This window comes from Pogona vitticeps, chromosome 11 (genome assembly GCF_051106095.1).
Source record: "Pogona vitticeps strain Pit_001003342236 chromosome 11, PviZW2.1, whole genome shotgun sequence".
Lineage (NCBI taxonomy): Eukaryota > Metazoa > Chordata > Lepidosauria > Squamata > Agamidae > Pogona > Pogona vitticeps.
This window is the reverse complement of record NC_135793.1, coordinates 5,421,410-5,441,598: the sequence shown is the minus strand read 5'-3', so window position 1 is coordinate 5,441,598 and position 20,189 is coordinate 5,421,410. Positions and strand designations below refer to the sequence as shown.

Below are 20,189 nucleotides of genomic sequence, written 5' to 3'. Positions count from 1 at the left end.
TACTGGAAAAACTTGTCCCGTCCGTGAGGGACAGTGTATAATAAGTCAACAAGGCACTGATCTCTATCAATCAGCATTCACCGTCATGCCCGGCTGCATCGACCCAGTTATACATGTTACAGAAACTTGACCCATCAACAAAGACGGATGCTTCTTTTCTTGCAGACCCAGAAGCAAGACTTGACCTGCAGAGCTAACGAGATCCTGTTATCGATATTTGGCTCGGCGATCCACGTCCACGGCTCCAGTAAGCTATAGATCAAGCCTGTGTCAATTCATCATAGAATGAATGGCAGACTCCCCCACCGATTCCCATTCAAACGTTAACTTTGCAGCTGCCACGCAGGGCCCCAATACTGTTTCCTTATCAGATTTACAAATAATTTCACCTTCAACTTGTTTAGAGCTGCACGCATGGGTTTACAACCCTATTCTATCAGCTCCCTGATTTGGCTGCTTTCGGGACTGCCTCGTGGCCTCACCCTGCCGGACAAGGGTCTCTTCAAATTGAGAGAGGCCATGCATTACCGCCTGCCTCCAGGCTGAACGCTCAGATGTCCACATTTCCCATCTGTTGAGGTCCATTCCTAAGACCTTCAGATCCCACTTGCAGATATCCTTGTATTGCAGCTGTGGTCTCCCTCTGGGGCAATTTCCCTGCACCATTTCTCCATATAGGAGATCTTTTGGAATCTGACCGTCAGCCATTCTCACGATGTGCCCGAGCCAACGTAGACGTCGCTGTTTCAGTAAAGTATACATGCTAAAAATTCCAGCTTGTTCTAGGACTACTTTATTTGGAACTTTGTCCTGCCAGATGATACCAAAAAATGCGTCGGAGACCACACATATGGAACATGTCCAGCTTCCTCTCCTGCCATGCACAAAGGGTCCAGAACTCACTGCAGTACAGGAGTGTGCTTTGGACACAGGCTCTGTAGACCTCACAGTCCTGTAAACAGTTCTCAGTCCTAAATTTGGAGTGGAAAGAGGAAGAACAGCATCTAGTATGTATGGACACAGCTCTATGAACTAAATGCAGAATGAATTGTCTCTCTGCAGAATAAATTGTCTCTCTGCCCTGTGTCCATTCTTACACTGGTTGTGAGATCAATGGCACAATGGGAAGCCTGCTAGAGTATGGGAGTGTTTACACAACTGCCTTCTGCTTCGCATTTAGGCACGAGGGTACTGGCGTATGTGCCAAAGACATTGTGTTGAATGAGTGTGCCAACAGAAATAATTCAGAGCTGACAAAGAGAGCAGATTGTATCTTGGGCAACAGGAAATTCTAAGAATGTGGCCATAATATACGTGCACGTCTTTTAACATGAAAATAAAACAAGATCGCGCATGTAACATCCTATTCTAGTACTGTGTGGATCACTGCCAGTTAAGTCTCTTGGGGTAAAAGACTTTCTAATTAGCAGAAGGCCTGACCCTGGCTTCATCTGCTACCCCATCGGGCGTCCCTGTTCTCTCTAAGTTTATCTGGAAGTCTCACCGTAATTGAAAGGAAAAGGACTTTTCCCTGGCAGGAGTGCATGTTGCCATATGACTTATCTCTGCTGTCAGTTCCAGTATCTGGCTTTGTACACGGCTTGGTCTTGATGGGTAGTTAAGAGCCATTAATTTTACAAAAAGTCCTGCTGAAATGTGAATACACCGTTTGTTGATACGGATCAAGACAATCGCTTGCATTCTTGGATTGTCTTGGTGTGTGTGTGTCTATGTGTGGATTGTCATGCCCAACAATTTGTTTGCCACATGTATCGCTGCACCACCTGGCCCCTGATCACTTCATTCCCTCTATTACATGTCTCCCCACTATTTTCCATCCACGCGCATACCAATAACCCTCTTTCTGAGAACTACTGGTCTACTCTACATGGTGATTCAAGCATGCATCAGCAGCTGCTGTGTGTCGGTTAGATGTGGGCATATATATTCATGTGCTGGAGAACAAGCCATGTTTTCCCCTCTGAGCAAGCCCTCCTGGCAACACACAGACACTCTTCCTTAGCTTCTGTGGTAGCTGTAGCTCCATCAAGCTACAGAAATGTGTGAGCCAGCAGCCTGTTTTTTTGCTCCCTCCAAACCAACCTGCTTGTCCTAGTGAAGGACATTGTCTGGTTGTCAGTGTGTGTGTGTCTTTTCACGCCCTGGCTTTGCGTCTGTCGTAACACAATCATGTGCAGGATTTTTCTGTTGAAACCCCTGCCAGCGTCCTGGCTTGAAGATGACAGCCTAATGTCTTAACACCACAAGCTATCGTTGAGCGTGCTCTGCTAGTGAAAGAGACACACGCGGAGGGGGTAAGCCTTGAACACACTCCGCCTGCTATATTATAAAGTGGAACCTTCAGTGGAAAGTAAACTTGATTAAGCAACCAGCTTGCCGTGGCATGCTCTCTGCTTTTTAAAATTTATTTATTTTAAGGCTGAGGCACACTTAGCCCCTCCCTAGCTTGAGAAATAAGGGAGGGACTTTCGTGGGTTTTCTTTAAAAGAGCCCACAGCCCCTGGCAGCTGCTGAGCAGAGAGCGCACAGACTTTGAATCCAGTTGACATACTCTAGGCACCGCATTGCTGAAGTATTTCCTCCCTCCCACCCCTTGCAAATGCTTTTCAGAGGTTCTGTGTACTTCTTCATCGGCATCCTCTCAAAACCAGGAGCCATGCTTCCTTCTTGCTCAAGCGGGGGCATGCTCTTCCTTGAATAGAAACTTTTTTCTTCTTAAATTCAAGCAACAGTCTGCGTACATCACAGAACACCAGCCTCGTCAACTTGGCTTGAAAATGTTAAGAAACCTCTAAGAAGCTCAGAAAAAAAACACTCCTAAGGGTCACAGGTAAGTCCATTCCCAAACCAAGCCTCTTTACGTTAACAAGTCTTTGTGCAGCCTTTGATTGTCTTCACAGGTGGGAAATATTTGCGGAGTGGTCCTGTAGTTCTGTGTGTGGTGTTTTTTTTTTAAGTATAGACAAGACTAAAGCATCTGTGCTGTCAGACAGATAATGATCAGAATTTGCAATACCGAGTGGAAGAAGCAGAAGGTTGGAAATTTGTTCCTGTTAAAGATTGAAATATTCCCAACTGTGCTGTTTCAGCTTGCTCTAAGCTGGTTGCTGCTCTCATCTCTGGGTTAGCAGAGGAAGAACAGTGTGTTGCCGAGTCAAGTATTCATGATCGATCAGGAGGAAGACAGACAATTTAATTCAATCACAGGCCAAGCACTAAATCTTGAATCTTTCCTGAACAAGGTGGGTACCTTGCGTGCCCCCTTCTTGATAGCTGAACATTTGTGATATATCCTGCAACTGCACTTGTTCAATAACTCCACATTTTTAGGGTTGCTGGTTGTCTACTCTTTTGTGATGTAAATCTTTGGTTGATAGTCCATGAAGGTTGATTGGCACGGCCTCCATGGAATCAAAGATTAGGAAACGATCTTCTCAACCCCAGTGTGTTGTCGTCTCCCAAGTGCCACCTGGTACAAAAGTCCTTCTTGAGAAGAAGGTGGGGAAAGTAATGCTTTCCAGATATTGTGAGTCTGCAACTCTGAACCTTGCTCGCTGTTGATTATGTTGGCTAGGATTGATGGGAGCTATAGCCCTTCAATGTGTAGAAGGCTACATTTTTTGCCCATCTACAGCTCCAGTATTGGACTGGATCTTGAGATGTCCACATGGAGCTATGAAACACATGCAGGAATCCAGATGATAGCTGAATATCAAAAAAAAAAATTCTTAACTCCTAGAGCAGTACAATGGAAATCATTGCCTTGGGAGGTGGTGAGCGTTCCAATGCTGGAAGCATTGAAGAGAAAATTGGACAGCCATCTGTCAGAACTGCTTTGATTTGGATTCCTGCCTTGAGCAGAGGATTGGATTTGATAGCCTTACGAACCCCTTCCAACTCCATGTCTCTATTATTCTAAGGTCAGTTGCATTTCATCAGTCCCACTTGTTCCACCAGGATATGTGGTAAAGTGAGTCCTGGGTTATGATCTTTATGAAAAAGACCCATTTATGATGCCTTAAAACTCTGGAAGTGGGGATACAACAACAACAATAAAAACTTTAGAACAGCAGAGCTGGGAGGAACCCTATGTTTTCCTTGATGTTTCTTTTCAAAGTCGTGCTATAAGCTAAACAGTCCCAGAACACCCCCAGAAGAAGGGGTAAACCATTTTGATGTTGCTCTATCTAAAACACCAATAATTATAAACCCCGTGTGTTGTAGTGGATAGAGTGACGGACCCTATGGATCATGGGCTCCGGTTTCTGTCAAGGAGGCCCAGTGAGGAATTGAGTTCCCAACCTCCAGCTCTGCAGGCAGAGACATAGACAAAGGAGCTATCCAGCAGTTCATTGATGTGATAAAGAATAAGACTGAGGGTTGGTCGTCTCTAGGCTTGGGAATGAGCGACGCACAGAATTTGTCGAAATGGACTCTTCTCTTGCTGGCCAGGAAAAGGTAGACAGTACCCTTTTCTAGACCTACTGCGGAACTGCACAAAAGTGGGCTTACAATTGAGTGTGTGGTTCATGCAACTCACACCCTACATAGCTTGGGTCAAGGCTATCTGAAGGACTAAGTTGTCCCACATAATCCTCCTTTGTGTCTGAGATCTTCCGGGGAGGGCCTTCTCTCAGTCCTGCCACCCTTGTAGGCATGTTGGGCAAGGACTCAAGAGTCCAGATCTATGAATTCCGTCTCACATGAGGTTCAATAGACCCCTTCCTTCTTCTCCTTCTATTGCCGGTGAAAGCCCTTCCTTTTAAAACTGGCTTATGATTCATGAACTCTGGAGTTAAGTTTTCAGTGGGGTGTACAGCATATTCTGTTTTTCTAAGAAAACCGGAAGCCTTCAAATTCCATTTTGCTTGTGTGATATACATATACCAGATCTATGTCATGGTGGCTGTTGACTTCCACCATCAACATGCCTAGGCTATGACAAATAGCCATAGTTTGACACACAATTCAACATTAGGTGGTCCCCAACCTTGGGCCTCCAGATATTCTTGGACTACAACTTCCAGAAGCTTTCACCACTACCTCTGCTGGCCAGGATTTCTGGGAGTTGAAGTCCAAGAACATCTGGAGACCCAAGGTTGGGGACCACTGCTCTAGACAGAAGATTGGTTCCCAGCCTTGGATCCCCAGATGTTCTTGGACTACAACTCCTATAAATCCTAGCCAACACAGCAAGGGGTGAAGGCTTCTGGGAGTTGCAGTCCAAGAACATCTGGGGACCCAAGGTTGGGAACCACGGATGGCGGGTTGACAGGGGTCAAGAAGGAGAAGCCATGTTCTCTCTCACACTTACCCAGTGTTTTTTTTCCACTTCCAGTCATTTACTGGCTAGAAAACAGCACTATATCACTCCAGTCTTCACAGCCTCACAGACTGAGAAATTAGGTCAAATATTTTGAGCGCGCACAGTGGCTGGGTGTGCTAAGAACATTCCTCTTTCATCCTTTTCAATCACAGAGGCAGGAAGACGATTATCCAAGAGGACCTGCTCCTGCTAATTCCCATATATGGTTCTAATTCAACTCTGCAAATCCATTTAGGATCATGGCATGTGGATCAAACAGGGATGTCGCCCCTAACCAACAGCGTTTTTCTTCCAGATTTGCAAAGGATGGCCCTGGATCGCGCCCATATTTGCTTTTGGCCGGAGTTAGCCACTCCATTCATCATGTCAGCCGTTCTGCGGTGGTGAGCCAGCCAGACAAAGATTCTCCTCAGAAGCTGTAGGGCTTGATCTATGTTTCGAAAGAGCTCTGGGAGGAAAACTGCGAGACTAGTCCGAGAGGAATAAAAAGGGTGAGGTGAAAAAAAAAAGTCCCTCTGTTTATTTCCCCCCTCAGGCTACAGTATTCTAACTTCTTTCCCGCCCTTTTGATCTGGGAATCAAGCAGGCGCATCTCAGCCGTTAGCCCGGGAGGGAAAAGGAGGAAACAAACATTAGGAAACAAAAATAGGAAAATTTCGTGTTGCGTCTTGACGAAGTCAGGAGGGTAGGGGAAAACCCCAAAGCGAGCAAGATTCCGTTGCCGGGCGTGTGTGCTTTGAGCCCAAAACAAGATCAGCTCCATATAAACAGACGGTGGGAATTTATATTTTGTTAGTTTAGCTTGCTATGAAATTCTCTCGTCAGGCTCAGGAACTGGCATCTATTTGCCAAGTTCTTATACGTAGGATCCCACTGTAATAGTTTATTTGGCCCTACTGGGAAAGAGACCTTGGACTAATTTTTAATAGCTTTGAAATGCAGCTTTTTGGAGAGAGTTGCCATCTCCAGCCCAGCCCACAAGCTCTCCTGGGAGTAAGACATCAATGTACTTCAGATAAAAGAACATTTTAAAGAAATTACACAAGGATGCTGGCTGGATAGCTCAGTGGTTTAGCTCTCTACCTGTGGAGCCAGAGTTTGGGAGTTCAATTCCCCACTAAACCTCTTTGACAGGAGCTGGACGCGATGATCCATAAGGTCTGTCACTCTATCCACTACAACACACTGGGTTTATAATTATTGTGTTTTAAGTAGAGCATACACCAAAATGATTTATCCCTTCTTCTGGGGGGTGTTCTGGGACTGTGCAGCTTATAGCATGATTTTAAAGGGACACTCCTAATGTGTCAGGTAAAAAACAAAGGGAAAACAAAAAATAAAGAAGAGAAAAAGATTGTGGCACCTTGAAGATTTTGGGCAACATGATGGCACCAGAATGATGCAATGCAGCCTATGGGGGGTTAGTAATAAACTCCAAGCTCCAAAAATCTCCACCCCCTCAATGCCTTACTGGCACCTAACAGGTAGGTTTCTCAATCCTCATTTGTTCAGAAATTTGAATGCCATTTATTGCCAGTAAATATGTTTAGGATGGCATCTGGGGAAAAGCCCTGCCGCCCCCACTCCCTGTGGTTTCCGGATTATTTCCTCCTGCCACATCCCCATGCATGAGGCAAAACCAAACGTCCACACAGGTTCTTCTTAAGTTTGGCACCGCCAAAGAACAGGAGGTTACCACCTAGAAAAACGTCAGAACCACCAATAAATACATAAATAAATTAATTAAAATAAATGAAAAGCTTGCGGCTATGGGCTTCTGCGAAGAAGCCCGCTCCGAAGCAGGAGAGCCCCCTTCTGGCTGTTTTGTTCCCTACCAGGCCTGCAGAAAGAATAAATCGCTTATTCTGCTCAGCTCAACACAGGACAGGATATGGAGGAACTTCCATTAAAGATTCATTTTATTTTATTTATATATCACCCCATTATTGCAAAAGCACTGTTCTGGACCATTTGTCAACAGATTAAAGCAAATTACAGAAAACTAAACAAATGACTAAGAACACTAACTATATATTAAAAAACCGGATCATCTTGCCGGGAAATTGCCAGATTTGTAAGAAGTGCCTGAAAATGGAATTGTTTAAAGCTGCTTTATATTAACATGTTCCAGTCAAGGTTCAACTGTGGTTGGAAATGTATTTGCTTGCGTTGGATCTGGCTAGTTGTGTGGTCTCACTTTATCATTTATTATTTGTCAGTGCTGATATTGTATTATTTGTAGTTTACATGTCTTGGCTAATGCGTGTCACACTATTGGGTTGTATATAAGTTGACTGACTGACTGACTGACTGACTGACTGACTGACTGACTGACTGACTGACTGACTGACTGACTGAATGAATGAATGAATGAATGAATGAATGAATGAATGAATGAATGATCATATTAGCTCACATCCCAGATATGCACCTCACTCTGACACCAACTGAACCCCAGTGTCCAGGACTGGGAGTCCTCAGTGGTTTACCCTGAAATCTCCCCGCTCCTTCAAAATCCCTTATTCATGCCTTTTGACCCCAGTGGTTTAGGTCTGTGGCTGTGGAGCCAGAGGTTGGGGGTTCGATTCCCCACTGGGCCTCCTTGAGAGGGGCTGAACATGATGATTTGTAGGGTCCCTTCCAGCTCTGCAGCTTTATGATGTTGTCAATGATGATGAAGTTACAGGAAGCTAGATTTTGGCTGAATATCAATAAAAAAACATCTTAACTGTTAGAGCAGTACAACACTGGAACTAAAGGCCACAGGAGGTGGTGAGCTCTCCAACACTGGAGGCCTTCAAGAGAAAATTGGACCACTGTCTATCAGATCTATTTTGATTTGGATTCCTGCCTTGGCGTTTGGATTTGATGGCCTTACAGCCCCCTTCCAACTCCATTATTCTATGATCCTATGATGATGTGTTTCAAGATAATAGTTTAGAATATTGGTAGAGTTTCATCATCTGATTAAGGAAGTCTTTTTGAGATGGACTTTAAAACAGAACCAAACTGCATGCATTTGCATAGGGCAGAAACCCCGGGTCTCAAGACAAAAAGCCCAAAGATTTTATTTTTTTTAATGCTGGAAAAATAAAAAAGGAGAACAAGACAAAACACTGCAGCATTTGAAAGATGGACTATTTTAGTTTACTGTGAACTTTTTGTGGAGCACAATCCACGTCTTCAGACAAATCTCTTTATTGTTTAAGACAATCAGTGTAAGCTCCAAATTGAAAGCAGGCTTACCCATGGGTCTTCTGATCAGATGTGGATTTGATCTGGTTCAGACCCGCTTGGACACGATCCCAATCCTTGCACGTCTCATTGGTTTTTTTCACTGTGAAACTGAAAGGGGTATGGCTTATTTTTCATGAGTATGCATGGAATGATAACCCCGTCAAAGCGGATTATCCCTTCCACATTCTAGACAGCGGGGTTCAGGGAAGCTGCCCTGACCCTTTCTATTTCTTCTGAAAAGTTGCCATCACTTTCCCCACCCCCGTATAGCAAAACTGGGGAAATCGTAGAGCATTCAGAGCTGATAAATCCGGACAGGTTTCCTACAGCTGGGTTGGGAAAAGGTTGTGCTATTTGCTTTTAACGTTTAATTTAATATGTTGGGCGCCTGCTAAAACACTGGCTGCTGCTTTGCGGTGTGATCTGTGTGCGTTTGTTCACAAAGATGGTTTTATTTTAACACGGTCTTGCTTCAAATTCGTGCAAATTGATTGCAAATGACTGTGCTTCATTTCTGTAATTTGATGACTGGGTGACAGCATTGCTTTGTTTTAACGCTTGGCATTTTGGGCACGTAATAATCTTAGAACTGCACAGTTGGAAGGGACCCTATAGATCATCAAGTCCATCCCCTGTCAAGAAGGCCCGGGGGGGGAATCGAACTCCCAGCTTCTGGCTCCGCAGCGAGAGACTCTAAACCACTGAGCTGTCCAGCAGTTCAGCACTGAAAGATTTGCAGACAGGGTTGTTGTAAGAGGGAGAAATGTGCGTTTGTCTGAACTTCTGACCTTTGGATGAAACATTCATTTTTCTCTCGCATATGAAAAGAAATGATTGTTGGAAAATGGAACTGCAAATGTTTGTATAAAAATGATATGCTCATTATGACTAGAAACCATCAAGAGGATATTTCTACCAGAATGCTCATTCATTTCTTAGAATTTTTTTTGTTCACTCGCTATGCCGAGTCCTTTAAAAGTTTTTGTTTTACTTTAAAAATGTAACAGCTGAAACGAAAATACAATAGAGTGGTCTTAACCGACCAGATAGGCGGGATATTAATTAATTAATTAATTAATTAATTAATTAATTAATTAATTAATTAATTAATTAATTAATTAATTAATTAGCTAAATAAATAAATAAATAAATAAATAAATAAATAAATAAATAAATAAATAAATAAATAAATAGAAATAAAATGATGATTTTTTCCAAGAAGAGGGAGGGAGGGAGGGAGGGAGGGAGGAAGGAAGTCACCATGGGTACTTTTTAAGGAAAATGGTGAGTTAAAAATAGTTTAAATAAATAATCCATGACTATCTATACCTCAGCTTCTATAAAAGACCTCTAAATATGTAAAAATATGCCCATGCATAATAAGAATAATTCTGTACTATCAAGTCAATTCTGACTTATGGCGACGCTTTTCAGGGTTTTCTACATAGAGAATACTCAGAAGTGCTTTACCCTTCCCTTCCTCTAGGGGCAGCCTTGGGATGGTGCAGCTGGCCCAAGGCCACCCAGGCTGGCTTTTCTCCCAGGAGGCACCGAGGGGGGGAATCGAACTCCCAACCTCTGGCTCTGCAGCCACATACCTGAGCCACTGAGCTATCCACCCATGCATCGTTAATCGTCTATAAGCCATATTTCTGGAGACAAATAATGCAAGATAGAAGATAAGACAAAGCAAAATGAAACAATTCCTAAGGATAGTAGGGAACACAGTCTATTTTGAGTTATGTTTGTATTTTAGTTTATGTTTTTGTTGTTAAGTTTTGTTCCTTTTTAAAAAAAAAATGTAAAAATTAAAAAGTAGATAATCAACAGCAAGGATCAAAAAATGGTTCAGCACAAAAGTAATACAAGTCTTAATGAATCTGCGTCCGGTGATTTCATCTTTCTAATAGTCGCCAACTGCGAATGTTGAACGAAACCAATAAATAGCTTTTGTAAATTGAATTCTGATTTCTCTCTCTCTCTCTCTCTTTTCCCCTCTCCCTTTCCTCTCCAGACTTAACATTATAGGATCTGAGTTGGATTCTACAGTTCCTGCCAGAAGCACCATGAAAGACGGGTTCTGCAATGACACCATTGATGACTTCCGAAGTCAAGTGTATACTCCAACATACTCCTTAATCTCTGTACTGGGTTTTGGGGAAAACAGCTTTGTGCTGTACGTCTTGATCAGGACCTACCATGAGAAAACAGCTTTCCAGATATTTATGCTCAACCTTGCGGTTTCCGACCTGATGTTTGTCTGCACCTTGCCTCTGCGGGTGGTCTACTACGTTCATGAGGGCAACTGGCTCTTTGGCGACTTCCTGTGCCGGATCAGCTCTTGCGCCATGTACATCAACTTCTACAGTAGCATTCTCTTTATGACTGCCATGAGCTTCTTCCGCTGCATCGCGATCGTTTTCCCCATTCGGAACCTCCATTTCATCACGGAGAAAAAGGCCACCCTCTTGTGTGTTGCTGTTTGGGTCGTGGCGATCCTGGCCAGTTCTCCGTTCCTGGAGAGAGGCACATACACAGACATGAACACCAACAAGACGAAATGCTTCGAGCCTCCGCCCCCTGAGAAGACGTTGAAGCTGGCGGTGATGCATTACATCGCCTTAACGGTGGGCTTCATGTTCCCCTTTGCCACCATTGTCGTCTGCTACACCATGATTATCAGGACCTTGCTGAAACATTCGTTGCATAAGAAAGAAGCAAGCAAAAAGAAGGCCGTCTGGATGATGCTCATTGTGACGATCGTCTTCTTGATCAGCTTCACGCCGTATCACATCCAGCGCACGGTCCACATCCATTTCATTATGAGGGATGATAAGACTTGCGAAGAGACCCTCTACATGCAGAAATCTGTGGTGATCACCCTTTCCCTCGCAGCTTTCAATTGTTGCTTGGACCCCCTTCTCTATTTCTTTACCGGAGGCAACTTCCGTAAAAGACTTTCCACATTCCGGAAGGCTTCGACGTCCAGCGCGCTACAGCCACCAATGAGGGGAATGTCTTTCAATCAGGTGAAGGATGGGACTGTTCCTATAGAGGAACCAGAAAAACTGGAAGCGTAGCGCCTCCCTTTGGGGGAAAAACAGATGATGAGGCTTTGATGGTCCAGGGAGCTAAAAGAGGTGGAGTGTTGGACCTCTTAAATGAAAAAGATGTGATGGTGAAAATAAAGTCCATACTCCTGAGGGTATGTCGGCCGTCCATGCGATCAGTGGCAGAGGGCCCAAGCGGATTTAAACCAGCGCTGGGCAATGTGGGGTTGTGGCAACATCCCTGAACTGCATCTGCCGTTAGCAACAGCCAGCATCGTCAATGACGGGAAAGGCAGTCCAGCATCGTCAGGAGAGACGCAACCAACCTGCGTCTGATGTAAACCGTACAGACGGACTTCATACTGGCATAAAGCACCTGCTTTAAAATAACAACAACAACAATAATAATCCTAGAACATCAGTATCCAAGCATACAACTGCAGCTTAATTATACTATAAGATTGATTCATTGTGCCCGAACAAGAAACCACGGATCAACCACGAGATGTGGATGGTGCCACCTTCTGTTCTCACTCCAGTATCTCCATTCCCTCCTATCCCACCTTTGACTTTCATACATTCAGTGGAAAGGTTCAAGGTTCATGGCTTTTATCATTTATTACAGCCACCCCTTACTTAATGAACTACTTGTTTAACGACCAGTTCTCCTGTGTGGGGAATCCCCTTTCTCAGTTTTTGCCTCCTTCTGCCACCAAACCATCCAGGACGAATGGCTGAGCTTCTCAAAGTGGATCCCTCACCCCTTGTGGGTGCCTGGTGGCTCTCAAACCGGCCAGGAACAACAAAGAAACTTTTATTTTATTTTTATTTTTCACCAGGCGCTGCTGTGACTCTTCCGGCAGGCTCCAGCTTCATCTCCTTCCTGCTTCTACCGGCTTCTACTGATCGACCCATTTTCTTAATGACCGAGACGTCAGAACAAAACTCGGCCATTAAGTGAGGAGCGCCTGTGTTTATCCATTTAATGAAAACCATTCGATGGCAAACAACTTTGCTCGTTAGAGAATTGATGAATTAAAGACCTTTCCATTCCGCCTCAATGTTCCCCGATCTCAGGGCGGAGCTGCAGCCATGAAAACAAAAAAACTGAAACAATTAAATGTTTTAAAACCGTGTCAAGAGGTTTGAGTTCGTAGGAAAGACATTATGTGTTAAAGCCACCAGAGCCTGTTAGAGCCAGGATCAGAGATGCACACGAACCACTGGTTCATTGGTTCAGTCCAGTTCGTTTCCTGGCCAAATAGGTATTCTAGGGTTCGGCACCTTGCCCCCCTCTCCGATGTCGATTTCCACGCCTCCTCCAGGCGCTGCCTCTGAGTGGCTGCCAACGGGAGGAGGCGGGGCTGGGGGAACTGCCCAAAACACCGATTCGGCCAGTGAACAAACCATGACAAAGTGCCCAACTGGTATTTCATGCCCTCTCTAGCCATGATCTTGAATTCCCTCCTGCCCGTTGGTGAATAGCCATGTTTTAACTTGGTGCCTCAGTTTCGATAGAGATGTTTCACTGATAGCTCAGCTTCTTTTCCAAAAACAACAACAACTATGGATGCTCTGTGGCAGTGGATCCTGACCTTTGCCCCCCCCAGATGTTCTTGGACCACAACTCCCAGAAGCCTTCACCACTCACTGTGCTGGCTAGGATTTCTGGGAGTGATAGTCCAAGGACATTTGGGAGCCCAAGGTTGTGATCCATTCCTCTATGATGTAATTTTAAGAGTACCCACCTCCTTGAACCACACCGTGTCTTTGTGTTCCTCTTGTCTCTTATAGGACTACGAAGTCACAAATTTAAAATGACCTAACTCCACTACAGTTGCTTTAAGGTAGATGGTTCCCATCATAGGAATCCTTTCTAGTAGGATTCAGGCGTGCACCTTTGCATCTGTCTGATCACAGCCCTGTGTGTTCTCTACCATCAAGTCACTTCTGACTCACGGCGACCCCATGAATGAGTGACCTCCAGAATGTCCCGCCCTCAACAACCCTGATCAGTAATTGCAAACTCAGGCCTGTGGTTTCCTTTAGGGAGTCAGTCAATTTCGTAGTTGGTCTTCCTCTTTTCCTGCTGCCTTCCACCTTTCCTAGCAGGATTGTCTTTTCCAGAGAATCCTGTCTCCTCATGAGGGGTCCAAAGGAGGACAGCCTCAGTTTCCACATTTTTGCCTCCAGAGATCATTCAGGCTTGATTTGATCCAGGACCCACTTGTTTATCTTTCTAGCAATCCAGGATATCCACCATATTTAGAATGAATCAATTTTTCCCCTGCCAGCTTTCTTTTTTGTCCAGGTCTCGCACCCATGCATGGTGACCGAAAACACAAGCGTGCGGATGATCTTGATCTAGGTCTCTTGAGGGACACATCCTTACCCTTGAGGATCTTTTCTAATTCCTCTCTTGCTGCTTTTCCTAGCCTCTGTCTTCTTCTGATTTCCTCTTCTGATTGCAGTCTTAATGGATCGGCTTCAGCAAAACACTTTGAACAACCCAAGACCACAAGGAAAAGGTGTGGGGACGAAATAATAATTGAGGATGGGAGGGAGAAAGCAGAGCGAAAGAAGAAGAAAAAACACTTTCCTTTGGTGCTCTTAAAGCTGAGGTGGCACAGCAAAGAAAATTACCACCTGCTGGATCGACTGAAGTCAACCAACTGGTAATCTCTCAACAGGGCCTTCCGGCAAACTTTCAAGGCGTTATTAATTGCTGCATTAGTGGGAAATGTAAACATCCACTCCAACAGGGATGAAAGGAGCTTCTGCAGAATGTGGAGGAGACACACGTGCTCTGAATCACCAGTCCAAGGGGCTTCCTTCTGTTTGGTGCAAAGTTCTAATCATCTTAGAATTTAGAACTGCGGAAGCTGGAAGGGACTCCGTGGATCTTTGAGTCCAGCTCCTGTCAAGGAGGTGCAGCGGGGGATTGAACTCCCAATTTTTGGCTCTGCAGCTGGATACGTAAACCACGGAACCATCCGGCAGTTTTGATCAGCAAGTGAGGCTTCCATGGAAGAGAGCGAACTATTTCTGCCTGCTAATTGCTGCAGATGAAGCTGTGGTTAAAAGGAAAGTGGCAGAGGCATTTTCAAGAGTTGGCAACCTTTCGTCTAACAAATTGGCATTCATGTGGACTCTTGAGGTGACTAGCATACGGGCCTTCAAAGCACAGTTGGCTGGATGGCTTCTCTGCTTCTTTCCAGCCATAGCCACCCGCGTGCTGTCTCTGCAGATTTCCAGCATTTATAAAACTTGTTCTGTGGCATGGTGGCTGTTTGAATATATAACAAACAAACAAAACTAAGCTAAACTATTCCAAAATGTCATTGGGGTCTGGGAAGAAAATTCCCTGACTGGATTTGAGAAACTGGTTAGTGTTTATTACCATTGTGCATACTTATATATTTATTAAACTATAAAGTTCCTTTTAATAAACAAAAACTTTTTTCCCTGTTTGATAAAGTATTTATAAGCATCACACCTCACATACAGTACTGTTTAACTAGCTTGGTCGTGATACTCCAGCTATCCCACGTCAACAGTTGTGGCTGTATATGAACCTGCTTCTGGGCATTAAGAAGTTAATAAAGCTGGTTTAAGAGCTAGTGTGGAAGAGGGGAGAGAATGCCAGACGAGGACTCAGAAGACCTGAGTTCAAACCCCTTCTTGGCCATGGAAACTCACTAGAGAGGGGCACAGATAAAAACGCTCCTCAGATATCTTACATAACTTGAAAACCCGGAGGGGGCTGAGTGTGACATGATGGCACATAACACACCCGAAAGGACCCAAGATGACATAATTAAAGGGCATTTTTTGTGCTCTGCCCCTCAGACATTAAAACTGATTGTCGCAGCTTTGTTGGCTGGTAAGAGTCCCATTCTAGTACCACTGTGGGAGATCTCCGGGGTTGGTTGTTTAGTCATTAAGTCGTGGCCGACTCTTCGTGACCCCATGGACCAGAACACACCAGGCCCTCCTGTCTTCCACTGCCTCCCGGAGTTGGGTCAAATTCCTGTTGGTGGCTTCGATGACACTGTCCAGCCATCTTGTCCTCTGTCGTCCCCTTCTCCTCTTGTCTTCACACTTTCCCAACATCAGGGTGTTTTCTAGGGAGTCTTCTCTTCTCGTGAGATGGCCAAAGTATTGGAGCCTCAGCTCCAGGATCTGTCCTTCCAGTGAGCACTCAGGGTTGATTTCCTTCAAAATGGACAGGTTTGTTCTCCTTGAAGTCCAGGGGAATCTCAAGAGTCTCCTCCAGCACCACAATTCAAAAGCATCCATTCTTCAGCAGTCAGCCTTCTTTATGGTCCAGCCCTCACTGGACCATTTACATACATCAGCCATTCTCAACTTCACATGGGCATATTGTTTTGCAATAAAGCAGTGGTTCCCTCATGGTCCAGCTCTCACTTGGTGTCCAGTAGTATGCTTAAATAAGAGAAATGTAGCCATGGGAAGACCCCCTGAATATACACACAGGCTGGCCACTCAGCCGGAGCCAAGCCACCGCTGAAATTCAGTCACGGCCTGTGAGATTCCTGCTATCTGGCGTAGGTCCAAGCCCCGTTGGGCAACGTGACATTACATTCACCATGACCTGACCCAGGAAATCTCCCTCCTGCTGATTTAAGTGGAAAAGGGACGATTAGAAAATAGCTGTGCTCACATTCTTGTGAACCAGAAATGGGAAACTGGTTTTTTCAGCTTTCCCATGTGTTGCGGACGCAGTTCCATTTTTAGTGTGTTGTTCTTATTATGACCACACTCGGCGGTCTAAGAGAATTAAGGAACAAAGTTCTCCTGACCAGATCGAAAAGCACCAGAAGAAAAGGGGAAGTAAAATCACAGAATTGTGGAGTTGGGAGGGGCCTCTCAGGCCACTGAGTCCAACCTAATGCTCAAGGCAGGAATCACAATTAAAGCAGATCTGACAGACGGTGGTCCAATTTTCCAATTTATCTCTGCAGCGCTGAAGCACTCACCACCTCCCAAGGTAATTAGTTCCACTGTTGTGCTGTTCTAACAGTTAAGAAGGTTTTTCCCCCCTGATAGCCTAAATCTGGCTTTCTGTAGCTTGTGTCCATTGTTTCGCGTCCTGCATTCTGGGATGGTTGACAACGGATCCTGCCCCTCCCTTATAAGACAGCCTTTCAAGTGTTTGAAAAGTGCTATCTTATCTCCCTTCAGTCTTCTTTTCACAAGGCTCAGCATGCCCGGTTCTTCTAAATATGCCCGGTTCTTATCAAAGAATTTCCAATCCTGAACCTCCCAGTCACAGAATCCAAAGCTTCATTTTCCTTTATTGTTCCTGGTGTAACTTCTGGTAGGAGTGAGATAAACAGAAGAATAAGTGGTTCTGGCAGTGATCACAGTGTTGTGGCTGCAGAGCAAAAGATTCAGCAACTGGAACTCCTGTAATTAAATGCACCCTAGCCTGTGGATCAGCAAATTCGGGGCACTCATATTGAAGGCTAGCTGACTGGGTAGCTCAGTGGTTTAGGTCTCTGGCTGTGGAGCCTGAGACTGGGAGTATGATTCCCTGCTATGTGTCCCAGGAGAAGAGCCAGCCTATGTGGCCTTGGGCAAGCTGCACAGTCTCAAGGCGGCACCAGGAGAAGTGAATGGGAAACCACTTCTGAGTATTTGTAAAGGTAAAGGTAAAGGTTCCCCTTGACAATTTTTGTCCAGTCATGTTCGACTCTAGGGGGCGTTTCCAAGCCATAGAGCCAGCGTTATGTCCAAAGACAATCTTCCGTGGTCACATGGCCAGTGCGACTTAGACACGGAACGCTGTTACCTTCCCACCGAGGTGGTCCCTATTGATCTACTTGCATTTGCATGCTTTCGAACCGCTAGGTTGGCAGGAGCTGGGACAAGCGACGGGTGCTCACTCCGTCGCGTGGATTCGATCTTAGGACTGCTTGGTCTTCTGACCCTGCAGCACAGAGGCTTCAGCAGTTTAGCCCGCAGCGCCACCATGTCCCTCTGAGTATTTGCCATGTAGAAAACCCTGGAAAGAGTCACCGTAAGTCAGAATTGACTTGATGGCACATCGTTATTATTATAGACGGCTAGGTACTGGTGTAAAAAGCTTCTTAACCTTAAAAAGGAATAACTGGTACAATGCACAGTTGTGGGGGTAGATGGCGCTATGTGGCTACTGCAATCTGCTTTTAATGTACTACGTGGCATTCTCTATTTCAGTGCTAGCTCACCCAGGGTAGAGTATTTGATGAAGTTCCTTCAGTCATTGGAGGATATTTCTGACCAATGGCAGTGCAGATTTGCAGATTTCCTTTCAAACTAGGAAAAAATAAAGTTAGCTTGCAACACATATACCCATCAGGTTAGCTTGTTAGCCGGTTTCTGGCTTCTTCGGGATAGAGGCATAAAAGGTACAGAAAGCCCCTTTAGAAGAAAAATGTCAAAAATCTGCAGTGAGTCAGTGCATTTCATTAGGACGGACAAAAATGCCACAGCCAAAATGTCGGACAAGCATATGTCAGAAATTTGCTTCCAGTTGGACGTGAAGAAACAGGCGATGAGAGAGCAGGAGCAGACCTTCTAGACAGATGGCCTCTCCTAATACCTGGAAGCCATGAGCTGTTGGAGAGAAGCAATTCAGGCAGACTTTCGTTTTTCAGAAATAAAATTGGAAAGGAAACTTGGGCATAAAACCTGCACGACATAAAATCTACATGACAAAGCTAGCTAATTTGAAAACTACACGATGTGTGTCTGCACTTAATCCTGGTCTTCAGACAGAGGGTAGGAGACTGCAGACTTAATTAAACTAGGCTCAATTATACTTGTAGCTAGGATTTTTATCTTTAGATAAACCTGGCTGGATAGTTCAGGGAGTTACAGTTGGTGCGGTCGTGAGTTTGATTCCCCCACTGTGCCTCCCAGAAGAAATGCCAACCTGTGGATCCTTGGGCAAGTGGCAGAGAGCCACCAGAAAAAAGTATTCAAACTATGACATGAAAACTTTAATTCTATGCAAGCATATTAAGTGGAGCCCCACTGGCCAACCCCATGTGAGAAAAGGTGCATATGTTTCCACGGATGCTTTTCTGATGCCAAGAACTTTTAATTAGGTCTGCTGGCTACTTAATTAGATCATAGTTCTCTATTTATGATTTTTTTTTCAGATGGCTGGTACATTTCCTATCATTGATAAGTTGCTCTTAGCATGACATGAAACTCACACCTGCTGTGGGTTAAACAACATCCTAGTTTCTTTTGGTTAGCTAGAAAACTAGACGTCTCTTTGAGAAACGATAACCTGTTTCTCTCTCCTGAAGAGCACAATCAGATTAGGAAGGAAGGAAGGAAGGCATTTTGTGAAGCCACTGATCAGCTGTAAAAATCATCGTCTTGCGAAAAAACGGTCCGCGAAGCGCAGACCAAATCATCATCCAGCGAAAATCGCCCATTGGAATCACTGTTATGCGAATCACTATAGCGATCACAAAACCTCATTGTCATGCAGATTCATCGTTTTACGAGGTTGTCATCTAGCGAGGTACCACTGTATTACAGCTACTTTGTACCTGAACAACAAAAGCCAACCTTATCAAGCTAGAAGGGTGGCCATGGTGACCAGATGGTTCTGAGAGCTGTCATTTGAGAGAGAAAAAAGAACTTTTCCAGACTCTTAGAAGCCTGTTGGGGCATAAAGATTTGAAGGAGAAACAGTTAAAGGGGATAGTTTCCCTCCAGTTGTGGAGCAAGAGGTTGGGGGTTCAATTCCCCCCTGGGCCTCCTTGGGAGCACAGCCATCCTGGGTGGCCTTGGGCAAGTTGGAGAGTCCCACGGATTGATAAACCCACATCTGAGCATTCTCTACCTGGAATTCCCTGAAAAGCATCATCATCAGTCAGAATAGTCCCCCTGTTGTTGTTGTTGTTGAAAGGAGGCTTTTGTGGGATTTCCTGTCTCCTGTGCCAACCCTGAGTAGTGTCCGCCACAACACGCAAGTGTGTATACACACATGCACAAATACAAGTTTGCTCACCTTGCGTCCTTCAGACTAAAGACGGATTGCCGGTCATCTCTGAGACCACATCCACTAGAATTATTATCTGCGACATCTCTATGGGTCAGGGTGCGATCCTTTCTGGGGTCAGATCAGAGGCTCTCTCAAGCCACCCGTCTAACGGCTGCCTTCCTGCAGATGTTCAACTAGGGTTCTTCTACAGATGTGCATTTCAAAATATATTGATGATTTCCCTCTTTTGGGTTGGGTTTTGAATGCCCTCCCATTCTTCAATTCCTGGGTTGTTTTAGGTTGTTTCCCCCCGATAACTATCCTTGGCCATAAAATAGAAACCCAGCTTCCCCCAACCAGAAAAGTTGCTTTCTGTTTGACGTGGCAAGGGATAAAAATAGCCACGCTCTCAATTTGTGCCTCACTGACTGTTATCCTGCAGGTGTTGGGAGAAGGCTCTTTGGAGAAGCGAGCTTAATCAGCAGCCCGGGCCTTGATTAGCAAAATATTAACAAGGATCAAAGGCACGACGGTAGAGTCTCAACCC

The 20,189-nt window shown here is 44.8% G+C and overlaps 1 protein-coding gene across 2 annotated transcripts; it reads left to right on the top strand.

The window, feature by feature from the left end:
- The first annotated feature begins 2,491 nt into the window (after nt 1-2,491).
- Nucleotides 2,492-15,102, top strand: CYSLTR1 (cysteinyl leukotriene receptor 1). 2 transcript variants are annotated; one of them, XM_020807710.3, is made up of 3 exons: nt 2,493-2,851; nt 5,643-5,838; nt 10,599-15,102. In XM_020807710.3, exon 3 carries the CDS (start codon nt 10,651-10,653, stop codon nt 11,662-11,664), a length of 1,014 nt encoding a protein of 337 aa, XP_020663369.3. In that variant the 5' UTR covers nt 2,493-2,851; nt 5,643-5,838; nt 10,599-10,650; the 3' UTR covers nt 11,665-15,102. The 2 variants fall into 2 exon arrangements, with proteins under 2 accessions (XP_020663371.3, XP_020663369.3); XM_020807712.3 differs by lacking the exon at nt 5,643-5,838 and having other exon boundaries at nt 2,492-2,851.
- The last annotated feature ends 5,087 nt before the right edge of the window (nt 15,103-20,189 follow it).